Raw genomic sequence first — 14,216 nt, 5'->3', positions numbered from 1 at the left:
CTTTATAACCCTGCCTAGTCAATCCCTCAGTGCTTTGGCATCGAGCTCGCTTGGGCTCCCTGCTCTAGCCTCCTGTGTATCTCTGTGTTGCCTTCGGGCATTCTGTCTTACCCTGCTGCCTTCGAGCTCTGTGTCCTGGCTTGGCTGCCTTTGGTCTGTGGCCTGCCTTCCCTGCCTTGCTGTCTTTGGACATTGTGTCACGCCTCCTTGTTTGCTGCCTTCGGGCTTTTGTGTTTTATGTTCAGTGTTAGTGCTGTCTGGTTAGTCTGTCTATTCTTTGTCAGTCTTGCCTCCCTGGGTTCCATCAGTCCAGTCACACATACCTATAGTCAGTCTCACACTTACCTGCATGCCATCCTGAATCCATCCTTACCAGCATTCGGTTCCAGTGTTCTGACCACATTTACCTGTACTCACTTCCACACATACCTCCAGCATGGAGGTATGTGTGGTGAGCTCCAGTGTATCGAGCTCACCCTTACCTCTACGCACCTTGTATAAAAGATTCCTCCAGCCTGCATCAGACTTCCTCCAGCCAGCTCCCAGCACCACTGGCACCTTCCAGCTAGCACCCAGCTCCACAGGTTTCAGCCAGCACCAGACTCCCTTTCCAGCCAGCACCCAGCCCTACACACTCCTACCTGCACCAGATTCCTCTCCAGCCAGTATCAGAGGCTCTACTGCAACTCCTGTTTCTCTCCATCCGGAATCACTCCTGCAGGTGGTGTTCACTACACCTGACCACTGCCCAATCGTAACGTTGATTTCCTGGTTCTCAGCCCATTGTGCTAACTACAAGGCTACTTTTCTACTCCTAGATAGGAGAATTAGAATGTATAGCAGTGAATGATGACATAGACTTAATTGGCATCTCAGAGACATGGTGGAAGGAGGATAACCAATGGGACACTGGGACAGTGCTATACTGGGGTACAAATTATATCGCAATGACAGAGAGGAGCACCCAGGAGGCAGTGTGGCGCTTTATGTCTGGGATGGCATAGAATCTAACAGGATAAACATCCTGCATGAGAAATCCCTTGTGTGTTCGGGAAGACTATAGTGATAGGAGTATACTACCATTCACCTGGTCAAGATGATGAGAAGGACAGTGAAATGCTAAGAGAAATTAGGGAAGCTAAGCAAATTGGTAGTGCAGTAATAATGGGAGACTTCAATTACCCCAATATTGACTGGGTAAATGTATCATCGGGGCATGCTAGAGAGATTAAGTTCCTGGATGGAATAAATGACAGCTTTATGGAGCAATTAGTTCAGGAACTGACAAGAGAGGGAACAATTTTAGATCTAAATCTCAGTGGAGCACAGGATTTGGTGAGAGAGGTAACAGTGGTGGGGCCGCTTGGCAAAAGTGATCATAATATGATCAAATTTGAATTAATGTCTGGAAGGGGGACAGTAAGCAAATCCACGGCTCTCGTGCTAAAGTTTCAAAAGAGAAACTTTGATAAAATGAGAAAAATAGTTAGAAAAAAACTGAAAGGAGCAGCTACAAAGGTAAAAAGTGTGCAAGAGGTGTAGTCATTGTTAAAAAATACCATCCTAGAAGCACAGTCCAGATGTATTTCACACATTAAGAAAGGTGGAAAGAAGGCAAAATGATCACTGGCATGGTTAAAAGGGGAGGTGAAAGAAGCTATTTTAGCCAAAGGATCTTCATTCAAAAATTGAATAAAGGATCCAACAGAAGAAAATAGGATAATGTATAAGCGTTGGCAAGTTAAATGTAAGACATTGATAAGACAGGCTAAGAGAGGATAAGACAGGCTAAGAGAGAATTTGAAAAGAAATTGGCCATAGAGGCAAAAACTCACAGTAACATTTTTTTTAAATATATCCGAAGCAGGAAGCCTGTGAGGGAGTCAGTTGGACCGTTAGATGATCGAGGGGTTAAAGGGGCACTTAGAGAAGATAAGGCCATCGTGGAAAGATTAAATGATTTTTTTGCTTCAGTGTTTACTGAAGAGGATGTTGGGGAGATACACGTATCAGAGAAGGTTTTCATGGGTAATGATTCAGATGGACTGAACCAAATCACGGTGAATCTAGAAGATGTGGTAGGCCTGATTGACAAACTGAAGAGTAGTAAATCATCTGGACCGGATGGTACCAGGATTCTGAAGGATATAAAAAATGAAATTTCAGACTTATTAGTAAAAATGTGTAACCTATCGTTAAAATCATCCATTGTACCTGAAGACTGGAGGGTGGCTAATGTAACCCCAATATTTAAAAAGGGCTCCAGGGGTGATCCGGGAAACTACAGACCAGTTATCCTGGCTTCAGTGCCAGGAAAAATAGTGGAAAGTGTTCTAAATATCAAAATCACAGAACATATAGAAAGAGATGGTTTAATGGCTTTACCCAAGGCAAGTCTTGACTCACAAATCTGCTTCATTTTTTGAAGGAGTTAATAAACATGTGGATAAAAGTGAACCGGTAGATGTGGTATATTTGGATTTTCAGAAGGCATTTGACAAAGTTCCTCATGAGAGGCTTCTAGGAAAAGTAAGAAGTCATGTGATAGGAAATCGGGTTGAATTGTGACCATGGTGTTATATTCATTGTATCGTAAGGATTCTCTACGGAAGTGGGGTTGTTGAATGTGTTAGATATTCTGTTGATTTTGTCTTTAAAGAATGTGGCAAGGTCTTGGGATAGGTTGATTGCATTGGTAGCTGGGGCGTTGTTACTTTTTTCGTCTATGAGGTTTTTGACGATGTTGAACAGAGCGTTAGAGTTATTGGATGAGTTTTTTTTATCTTTTTGCTGTAGTAGTTGCGTTTTGTGGTCATAATCATGTTTTTCTAGGTGGCCAGTTGAGTGCGGTATCTTTGTAGGTCTTTTGGGCAATTAGATTTTTTCCATTCTTTTTCCATTTTTCTGAGGATTGTTTTCATTGATCTTAGATTTGAGTTATACCATGGGTTGTTTTTGCCGTTAGTTGCTTTCCTTTGACTTGTTTTTTCGGGGTTTATCTTGTTAGCAGTTTGTTCTGTGAGTTGGTGCCAAGATTGAATCACACTGTTGATGTTGGATAGGTCTAGGTGCGATTCAATCTTGGCACCAACTCACAGAACAAACTGCTAACAAGATAAACCCCGAAAAAAAATATAAATGGAAAATTTTCTCAGTGGAAGGGAGTGGGCAGTGGAGTGCTTAAGGGATCTGTATTGGGACCCTTACTTTTCAATATATTTATAAATGATCTGGAAAGAAATACAATGAGTGAAGTAATCAAATTTGCAGATGATACAAAATTGTTCAGAGTAGTTAAATCACAAGCAGATTGTGATGAATTGCAGGAAGACCTTCCAAGACTGGAAAATTGGGTATCCAAATGGGAGATGAAATTTAATGTGGATAAGTGCAAGGTAATGCACATAAGGAAAAATAACCCATGCTATATTTTCACAATGTTGGGTTCTATATTGGGAGCTACCACTCAAGAAAAAGATCTGGGCGTCAAAGTGGATAACATATTGAAATCATCAGTTCAGTGTGCTGCGGCAGTCAAGAAAGCAAACAGAATATTGGGAATTATTAGAAAGGGAATGGTGAATAAAATGGAAAATGTCATAATGCCTCTGTATTGCTGGTCGCCGCATCTCAAAAAACATATAGTTGCGATGCAGAAGGTGCAGAGAAGGGCGACCAAGATGATAAAGGGAATGGAACAGCTCCCCTATGAGGTTAGGACTTTTCAGCTTGGAGAAGAGACAGCTGAGGGGGGATATGATGGAGGTGTTTAAAATCATGAGTGGTCTAGAACGGGTTAATGTTATTTACTCTTTCGGATAATAGAAAGACTAGGGGGCACTCCATGAAGTTAGCATGTGGCACATTTAAAACTAATCAGAGAAAGTTCTTTTTCACTCAGTGCACAATTAAATTCTGGAATTTGTTGCCAGAGGATGTGGTTAGTGCAGTTAGTGTAGCTGTGTTTAAAAAAGGATTGGATAAGTTCTTGGAGAAGTCCATTACCTGCTATTAATTAAATTAACTTAGAAAATAGCCACTGCTATTACTAGCAACAATAGCATGGAATAGACTTAGTTTTTGGGTACTTGCCAGGTTCTTATGGCCTGGATTGGCCACTGTTGGAAACAGGATGTTGGGGCTTGATGGACCCTTGGTCTGACCCAGTATGGCATGTTCTTATGTTCTTATGATTGACTAGGGAAGCGGGCATCTAAATGACATATGCAATGTAAGAAGGAGAAGTGCAAAGTGATGCACATGGGGAAAAATAATTCTAATTATATTTGCACAATGCTGGGTTACTTATTAGGAATTAACACTCTGGAAAATTATTTTACAGTCATTGTGAACAGTACATTGAAACCTCAGCTCATTGTGCAGCCAGTCAAAAACTCAAATAGAATGTTAGGAATTATTTGAAAAGGAATACAAATAAAACCTGAAAACATCATAATGCCTATTGATAGACTTATGATGCATGATGCAACTACTTTTGAGTATTGTGTGTGGTTCTGGTTGCCCCATTTCAAAAATGATATAGCAGAACTAGAAAAGGTATGGAGAAGAGCAACTAACATGATAAAGGGGACAGAATGTCTTTTTTAGGGAAATAGGTTAAACAAGTTAGGGCTCGGCAGTTTGGAGAAAATGTGATTGAAAGAGGAAATGATAGAGAAATTGCAATAGTCTAAACTGGGCATAATCAAGGCCTGTAAGACCATTCTGAGATTATTTTTTCTCTAATTAAGGTTGTAGGTAGCAGACCAAGAGTAACTTTATAAATGTCTGCTTGACTACCTCAGCAGTCTTGTTCTATAGGATAAGTTCAGAATATAGAATACATCCCACATTTCTAATTTGTAATTTAGGCCTGGATTTTCTAAGGTCGCAGACCTTAGAAAATCCGACGGTAACGGGGGGTGGGGTGGCAAAGCAGGGGGCGGGCCTGCGAAAGCCGGCAGTGATCGCACCTCCATGGTGCAAACACTTCCAGCTTTCGCACACAATAGCGCCATCGTAAAAGGTGGTGCTATTGGGCGCGTGTTGCGTCCATCAGAGTCAGTCGGCTTCGTCCTACTTGCCTCACCTCAATATTTGCTTCCTCCACCAGCCTCGGGAAAATAGTGACCTCTGTGTCTGCTTGCCGCATTCTCCGGCGTCCCTGGAACAGCTATGGCAAGGCATTCCGCCATGATTCACCTGAGGGCCTCCTAGAGTGTGCGCGCGCACGCTACCCACGTCGTTATTCCAACATTGGCGCGAACCTTGGGGGTGTCCCCCTCGAGTGACGTCACTTCATCTGGGTATTAAGGTTGCCCATTTGTTGACTGACTTTGAGTTAGCAAGGATTGGATTCGTCCGGTCTAAGCTGCTCTGCTGCTTCTCGCTACTGCTAGAAGCTCTCTCTACCCTCCGGGGTTCTACTAACTTGGGTACCTGCTCATCGGGGGCCCTATGCTTCTTTCCAGGTACCTATCCAGTATCCAGGTACTCGCTCCTCGAGGGCCTGAGTTGTCTACCTTGGTGCCTGCTACTTATACTTCTACCTGCTGGGAACTTCACCATTATAGCTACAAGAGTGTGAGTAAACTAACATCTACCAGTCTGTCTCACCTACAGCTCCTCCCCGTGGGAGTGGCCATCACTTTATTTATTTATTTATTTATTTAAGGTTTTTATAAACCGGCAAACATGAGGACATATCTTGCTGGTTTACATGAAACGGGGTGCATTAAATACATCAAACTAAAACTGTGGTGATCGAAGGAAACAGTTACAATTAACAAGGGTCACAGAACTTGGAGAAGAAGGAAGAGATAGGAAAGAATAACTGGTTAGACAAAATACAAATTAAATTAATTAAATACTATGTACAAATGGTATTGTTAATGGTTGAATGTTTTGGGGAGTCCTTGGATTGAGTCCTTGGATTGTGTCATTAGATTGTGTCTGGGAAAGCTTGCTTGAATAACCAAGTCTTAAGTCCTTTCCTAAAAGTTAGGAGGCATGGTTCTAGTCCGAGATCTGTAGGAATGGAATTCCATAGAGAAGGGCCAGCTGTGGAGGTGGCCCGATCTCTGAGGGTAATGTGTCTGGTTGTTTTCGTGGGAGGAACTTGGAGGGCGCCTCTGTAAACTTCTCTGGTAGGTCTTGTCGAATTGTATGCTTGGAGGGGGATTTGAAGATCGAGGGAGATGCGTTGATGTATAGTTTTGAAGATGACACACATGGCTTTATACATGATACGGAAGTATACGGGTAGCCAATGTAGCTCTTTCAGGATGGGAGTTATGTGGTCTCTCTTTTTTGCGCCTGTTAGTAGTCGGGCTGCTGAATTTTGAACTTTGCACCTAAGAATCCACCAAACACCTCAAAACCTTAACAGATTGCTAATTCCATGGATACAGCTCAGCTCACCGCATTGCAGGCCATTCCAGGCCTGGCCCAGCGAATCTTCAAACAACAGAACTCGCTGGATAGCTTGACTGTGGCCTTTAATCTACTGCACTCACAGATGAACGCCTCTACTACCTTACTTAAAGAAGAAACACTACCAGACGTGACGGTTTAAAACTGTTGTACCCCTCTCCGCTCCTACACGCTTCTTGGGGAAGCTTGGAGATGTAGGGGATTCATCAATCAATGCTGCATGCATTTTGCCCTGCAACCTAACCATTTTCCTACAGCGTATGCCAAGACCACATATATCCTGTCTTATCTGGATGGAAGAGCACTGGCTTGGGCTTCTCTGCTGTGGGAACGCGATGATCCCATCCTGAAGGATCTTACTGGGTTTAAATCTGTATTTGATGACCCTGCCCGGTACACTACAACAGGATCTACATTGGTTCATCTGAAGCAAGGTAATAAACCTTTACCAGACTTCACCATAGAATTTAAGACTATGGCTTCAGAGTTAAATTGGGACTTGAGATGCCTGAAGACACTCTTCTTTGAAGGCCTGAACTCCCGGCTAAAAGATGAACTGGTGGCTCGAGAAATGCCTGAGACCTTGGAGGACCTGATGAAGTTGTCCACAAGGATTGATCACCGACTTTGGGATAAGGTTCAAGAGGTCAAGAGTTCCAAGAGACCTAGCCAGGGAGAAATCCGAGTCAAGACCATAACTAAGCCTATTCAGTCTAATCCTGTTGCTGGCGAGGAAGAACCAAGGCAACTAAGCAGCAGTCACCTGACTTTTAAAGAAAGAAAACAAAAAAGATTGGGCCTCTGCAGGCATTGTGGACAAGCTGGCCATGCTGTACAAACATTCCCAATCTGTCTGGGAAACTAGCAGACCTAAGTCCTGTGGGAGGACTCTTCTTAGGTCTAACTGCACCCTCTCCTCCACTCTCTCTTCCAGTCTCCTTGATATGCGGACCGCTTGAATATCAGACTCTTGCCCTAGTGGACTCTGGGACAGGAACATTTGCAGATCCCCACCACTATCATGACGTCTCCGCTACTACTATCCTCTATCCATGGAGAGCCTTTACTGGGTGAAGTAACCCTACTTATTGAACCAGTAAGTTCAAGGACAGGCGCTCTTCATACAGAGAACATTTCTCTCTTTGTGCTAGAGAAGGCTATGCCCCCTAGTACTTGGGTTACCGTGGCTGCAAAAGCACATGCCTCAATTCAACTGGGCTACTCTGGAGCTTTCATGTTGGAGTCCAGATTATCGTGGCAAGTGCCTGAAGGAAGTCTCTCCTATACCCTGCATGCCAACGACCCTGTTGTTGCCTGGGCTGCCACCTCAATACGCATCTTTCCAAAATGTATTTTCTAAAGAAACTGCTGATGTACTACCCCCACACAGAGCCTACGACTATGCTATCAACTTGAAACTGAATACTGAACCACCCAAGGGAAGGGTCTACACCCTCTCTGTGGTAGAAAATAAAGTGATGTCTGAATACATCCAAGAAAATCTTCAAAAGGGTTTTATAAGGCCATCCAAGTCTCCTGCGGGGGCAAGCTTCTTCTTTGTGGGGACGAAGGACGGATCCTTACGTCCATGCATTGATTATTGTGGTCTAAACAAGATCACAGTCAAAGACCGCTATCTCTTACCACTCATCTTAGAGCTATTTGACAGACTACAGGGAGCCAAGATATTCTCCAAGCTTGATCTTAAAGGAGCATGTAACCTTGTTCGTATTCGTTCAGGTGACAAATGGAAGACTGCGTTTAATACCAGGGATGGACACTTTGAGTACTTAGTGATGCCCTTCGGCTTGTGCAATGCCCCAGCTGTCTTCCAAAACATGATGAATAGCATCCTGCATGAACTACTGTACCAATGTGTCATTGTATACCTGGATGACATCCTGATATTCTCTCAAGATCTGAATACCTATAAGGAGAATGTCAAGAAGGTTTTACAGAGACTGCAGGAGAATCGTCTATATGGAAAGCTATCCAAATATGAATTCCACAAGGAATCTGAACCTTTCTTAGAGTACATAATATCTAACAAAGGGTTCCAGATGGATCCTCAAAAGCTTGAGAGCATTCAGAAATGGACTCTACCCACTGGTCTAAAAGCTCTCAGAAGATTTCTGGGATTCACTAATTATTATAGAACCTTCATAAAGAATTACTCCTCACTGACTGTACCATTAACAGCTCTGACAAAGAAAGGTGCCGATGTTGCCAATTGGTCTATAGAGGCTGTTTCTGCATTTCAAAAGCTAAAGGATGCTTTGTCTACTAAGCCATGTCTCCAACATCTGGATCCTGCACACCCCTTCATCGTGGAGATTGATGCCTCAGATGTTGGTGTAGGGGCTGTGCTAAGTCAGACCAGTGACTCCAAGATCCTACGTCCCTGTTCCTTTTTCTCCAGACACTTCATGCCGGCAGAAAGAAATTACGGCATTGGAGATAAAGAGCTACTGGCGATAAAGATGGCGTTCGAGGAGTGCCCTGTGCCTCAACCATAGACAGGCGAGATGTTCCCTGTTCTTGAAATATCGACCTGGAGATAAAAACATCAGAGCGGATGCCCTATCTCGCTCCTTCATATCTGAAGGTGTACCTGATGCTCCGCAACACATCATTGACCCAGAGAAAGTCATTCTTTCTGCTACTCACCCAGTGCCCTCGGGCAAGACTATTATGCCTAACAACCTCTGGAAGAAACTACTAGCGTGGGCTCACGACTCTAAATTGGCTGGACATCCCGGTCAACGGAGAACGTTGGCAAAGCTACAGAAATATTACTGGTGGCCGTCGATGAAGGAGGACATGTTTGCTTACGTAGCGGCCTGTGCCAACTGTGCCAGACAGAAACCTCCGCCCGGACATCCCTGGGGCCAGCTTCAACCCTTGCCAGTGCCAGATGAGCCTAGGACTCACATTGCCACGGACTTTGTGGTGGACTTACCACTCTCTGGTGGCAACAACACCATATGGGTAACAGTGGATCGTTTCTCAAAGATGGCTCACTTTGTGGCGCTTCCTGGCTTACCAACTGCTAGTGAACTTGCAAAGCTTTTCATCAGTCACATTTTTCGCCTGCACGGCATGCCGAAACACATTGTTTCAGATAGAAGTGTACAATACACAGCCAAATTCTGGAAGGCTCTGTGCAAGAAGTTTGATATCACTCTCGACTTCACTTCATCTTACTATCCTCAATCAAATGGTCAAATGGAGAGGATGAACCGTACCCTCAAGCAGTTCCTCCGTGCCTACGTTAGTTCACGACAGAATGACTGGGCTGAACTGTTACCATCGGCCGAGTTTTCCATCAACTCCCATCCAGCAACATCTACTGGATCAACACCATTCGAAGTGGTATATGGACGACTACCTTCACCACCTTTGCCACTTCTGCTATCAGGGTCGTCCCTGGCAGCTCAAGCTACTGCCAATGAGATTCAACAACTTTGGAAGAAGACCAAGGAGATGCTCATTAAAGCTGGAATCTGAGCTAAAAGGGGCTATGATGCTCATCACGGCAAGGCTCCTGACTTCAAGCCTGGTGATAAAGTCTGGCTGTCAACAAAGCACCTTAGACTTAAGCTACCATCAGCTCACTTTGCTCCACGCTATGTCGGACCATTTCCCATCCTTTGACATCTGGGCAATCTCTCCTACAGTCTCAGACTTCCCCCAGCAATGAGGATCCATAACGCGTTTCACGTCTCTCTATTGAAACTGCTCATTCTCAACAAATTCAGCACCAAGACACGAGATCCCCCTCCTGTTGACGCAGAAGAGGACATCGAGTGCAAAGTCGATGCAATACTTGATGTAAGGAAGAGAGGCAGAGTTTGGGAATACCTCCTATCATGGGAGGGCTATGGGCCAGAAAATAACTCGTGGGAAACTATGGCCAATATCATGGACAAAAAGATGCTGAATCAGTATCACCGATCACATCCTCAGAAACTAAGACCAGGTAGGGGGTCTGGAGGAGGTCCTTTGAAGGGGGGTACTGTTGTGTCCGTCGGACTCAGATGGCTTCGTCCTACTTGCCTCACCTCAATATTTGCTTCCTCCACCAGCCTCGGGAAAATAGTGACCGCCGCATTCTCCAGTGTCCCTGGAATGGCTATGGAAAGGCATTCCACCATGATTCACCTGAGGGCCTCCTAGGGTGCGCGCGTGCTACCCACGTCTTTATTCCAACATTGGCGTGAACCTCGGGATGTCACTTCATCCGGGTATTAAGGTTGCCCATTTGCTGACTGACTTTGAGTTAGCAAGGATTGGATTCGTCCAGTCTAAGCTGCTCTTCTGTTTCTTGCTGCTGCTAGAAGCTCTCTCTAACCTCCGGGGTTCTACTAACTTGGGTACCCGCTCCTCGGGGTCCCTATGCTTCTTTCCAGGTACCTATCCAGTATCCAGGTACTCGCTCCTCGAGGGCCTGAGTTGTCTACCTTGGTGCCTGCTACTTATACTTCTACCTGTTTGGAACTTCACCATTACAGCTACAAGAGTGTGAGTAAATTAACATCTACCAGTCTGTCTCACCTACAGCTCCTCCCCGTGGGAGTGGCCATCACTGCAGCACCTAAGAATCCACCAAACAGCTCAAAACCTTAACAGCGCAAAACTGGCGGCGAACGGGTCCCTTACCTTTTCGCCGTCAGTGACGTCTTCGTGGCGTCCACCCTGGTGCCACCCGACTCCTCCCCTTCCGGTGCGGATGCCACCCAGAACCTGCTATGATCTAGGTATCGCACGTGAAAAGGGACTTTTCGCATCCGATCCCTTTTAAAAATGACCTCCTTAGGGAGCAATTTTGAAATCTATGCAGATTATTGCCAAGTCTGTGGGTTCCTTTCTCCACAAACTTCACATTAGTTCTCAAAGGGAAAAATGGCATACTTTCTGTTTGAAAATTTTCTAGGGAAAAAGTACATGCAAAGACTTGTGTCTCTTTTTTCAGCCGATACTTTTACCATGAAAAACAACTCACATAGTTTTGAAAATATAGAATTATGTGCATTGTTGCCTCCCATGTCCTAACCTCCACCGCTAATTTCACCTATATTATCGTGGGTAAAAGTACACATATTGTTGATCCCCATGTGTGCTTTTATCCGCATTCAGGGTGGGCAGTTTTTAGACAGCTCTTTCATCTGGGTAAATAGCCATCTACTTGGATATATGGCTTTTGAAAATAGCCCTTTTAGGGACATAGTTTATAATTTCAGTTGCAGGGAGGAAGTCCCAATGTGTATGATCTTTATTTCCAACCCAAAATATCTTTGTCTTTTCCCCAATTAAAAACTGTCACTAAATAGGAATTGAAATTATTTATTGTTTCTATAGCATTATCCGCAAGTGGTAGTAATATCTTTAAATTGTCTGCATAAAGACAGAATACAGATATTAAAAAATACTGGTGACAGCACAAAACCCTGGGGAACACACCAGGCCATAGATCAAGGGTATGATGAACTATCCTGTAATCTTAACTGTTTTAGCAGGCCCACTTACCAAAACTTCACCCAGTGGAAGACTATTCCCCCTAGGCCTAAGTTCAAACATCTCTTAAAGGGAGTGAAATGGTTCACAAATTCAAAACCACTTGAAAGATCTAGTAGAACTAAGTGGGCTTCCCCCAATAGTCCATAATAAGTCTTGTTTCATCTGTCAAGGTAAGTATCACCCTCTCGGTCCTGAATTCCACCATAAACCCAGATTGATATGGATCTAACACTCCTGTCTTATTAAGGAAGGATTGTATTTGGGAAAGGACAATCTGTTTCACTAGTTCAGATGTAGGAAAGGCTTCTTCAGTACTGGTCGAATTATAGTATGTTTAAAATGATCTCAGAGATTACCTTGTCTTAATGAAGTGTTAACTCATTACTATCCATTCTAATCATCCTTCATTCAAAGCCTTAATTAGTCTGGACAGACCTTGGTCTAATATATTGTACAAGTGGTTATTCACATCATACCTATATAAATGTTTTTATATTGTAAAGAATCTATACACTAAAACCTTATAAAAGATCATGGAGTTTCAATCAGATTGTAGCTAGGATAGCTAAAGTTATGTCTCAACTTACATCTATCATGTGTGGACCTCATCAGTGATTGGGAAGTATCAATCCTGGGTGAGGCTGGTATCAATAAGTTCCTGATATTTATTCTCTGGCTCAATCTGTATGACCTTTTTTGCTTCCACTTCTTCTCTGATATGTGCTATTTTAGATTCAAAGCAGGAGTTACAACTTTCACAATTAGGATAGTTTGAGCTAATGACTGTTGATACTGGGTTTGATGAAACTTTGTTTTATGTGGGAATAACAACTCTTATGTTCTTATGAGAGGATACTGGTGCTAGTCTGCACAATGTTAGTAAGAGGCAGATAATGGAAGTAAAAAATCTTACGTCATGAGTAAGAATACAGCCGTCTCTCCTGTACTGGTGTGGTCATTCAGACCCTCCTGTTTAGATATCCACCAGACACCCAGCACCAGCCCCAGGAGGTTACAGAGAATAATCAAAATCAGGATGCAGCACAACACGATTGCCACAATCCACCTGGGAAGAAAGAAGAAAAAAAGAGCAATCACAAACCTGCTATTCTGCCAAAGTGTGTGATCCATCTGCAAGGTGGTGAAGGGAAGTCGGAAAAGGTTTCAATACTGAATGGCGCAGACAAAGGAAGCAGACACAGGTAAGGGCAGAAGAACACATAGGGGTAGATTTTATAAATTTGCGCAAGCGCTTACTTTTGTTCGCGCACCAGGTGCGAACAAAAGTACGCTGGATTTTATAAGATCTTCTAAAATCCGGGGTTGGCGCGCGCAAGGGGGTGCACATTTGTGCAGCTTGCGTGCGCCGAGCCTGGCGCGCGCTGCCTGTTCCCTCCGAGGCCGCTCCGAAATCAGAGCGGTCTCGGAGGGAACTTTCTTTTCACCCCCCCGCACCTTCCCCTCCCTTCCCCTACCTAACCCCCCCCCCCCCCCCCGGCCCTATCTAAACCTCCCCTACCTTTGTTGGCAGATTTACGCCTGCTTTCAGCAGACTTGCCAAAAGTCCAGCGGGGGTCCGGGAGCGACCTCCTGCACGCGGGCCGTATTGCCAATCTTCAAAATGGCGCCGGCGCTACCTTTGCCCTCACTATGTCATACGGGCGACCGACGCCCGTATGACATAGTGAGGGCAATCTTCAAAATGGCGCCGGCGCTACCATTGCCCTCACTATGTCATACGGGCGACCATCGTCTGTATGACATAGTGAGGGCAAAGGTAGCGCCGGCGCCATTTTGAAGATTGGCAATACGGCCCGCATGCAGGAGGTCGCTCCCGGACCCCCGCTGGACTTTTGGCAAGTCTTGTGGGGGTCAGGAGGCCCCCCAAGCTGGCCAAAAGTCCCTGGGGGTCCAGCCGGGGTTCGGGGGCGATCTCCTGGATGCGTGACGTCGGGAACCAGGAACCAAAATGGCGCCGGTGCTACCTTTGCCCTGTCACATGATAAGGGCAAAGGGCCACCGGCGCCATTTCTCTCAACGCAGTCGTGGCCAGAGAGAGGGAGATCACGTCGGGACCCCCCCACTGGACCCCAGGTAATTTAAAACATTTTGGGGGGGTTCGGGAGGGTGGGGGATTTGTTTTAAAGGTTCGGGGTGGGTTTTAGGGTTTTTTGGTGTGCCGGTTTTCCCGCCCTCCCCCGATTTACGATTTTTAACGATTTTTTAAAAAAAAACAACAGGACGATAAGATTTCCCTCCCCCCCAGC

The 14,216-nt window shown here is 44.7% G+C and overlaps 2 protein-coding genes across 2 annotated transcripts in view; both read right to left on the bottom strand.

Moving 5' to 3' along the window:
- PROM2 (prominin 2) overlaps positions 1–12,940 on the bottom strand; it is a 281,934-nt gene extending 268,994 nt beyond the window's left edge. The window contains exon 1 of the mRNA XM_029604437.1: positions 12,863–12,940. Coding sequence (XP_029460297.1) covers positions 12,863–12,867 — 5 coding nt within the window. The 5' untranslated portion in view covers positions 12,868–12,940. The remainder of the gene's footprint in view (positions 1–12,862) is intronic.
- LOC115092941 (prominin-2-like) overlaps positions 12,935–14,216 on the bottom strand; it is a 192,004-nt gene continuing 190,722 nt past the window's right edge. The window contains exon 11 of the mRNA XM_029604436.1: positions 12,935–13,015. The gene's annotated coding sequence lies outside the window, so the exon portion shown is untranslated. The remainder of the gene's footprint in view (positions 13,016–14,216) is intronic.

The sequence above is a fragment of the Rhinatrema bivittatum genome, chromosome 5 (assembly GCF_901001135.1).
Source record: "Rhinatrema bivittatum chromosome 5, aRhiBiv1.1, whole genome shotgun sequence".
Classification (NCBI taxonomy): Eukaryota; Metazoa; Chordata; class Amphibia; order Gymnophiona; family Rhinatrematidae; genus Rhinatrema; species Rhinatrema bivittatum.
Note: the sequence above shows the minus strand (reverse complement) of the source record. Positions and strands in the feature narration are given on the sequence as shown.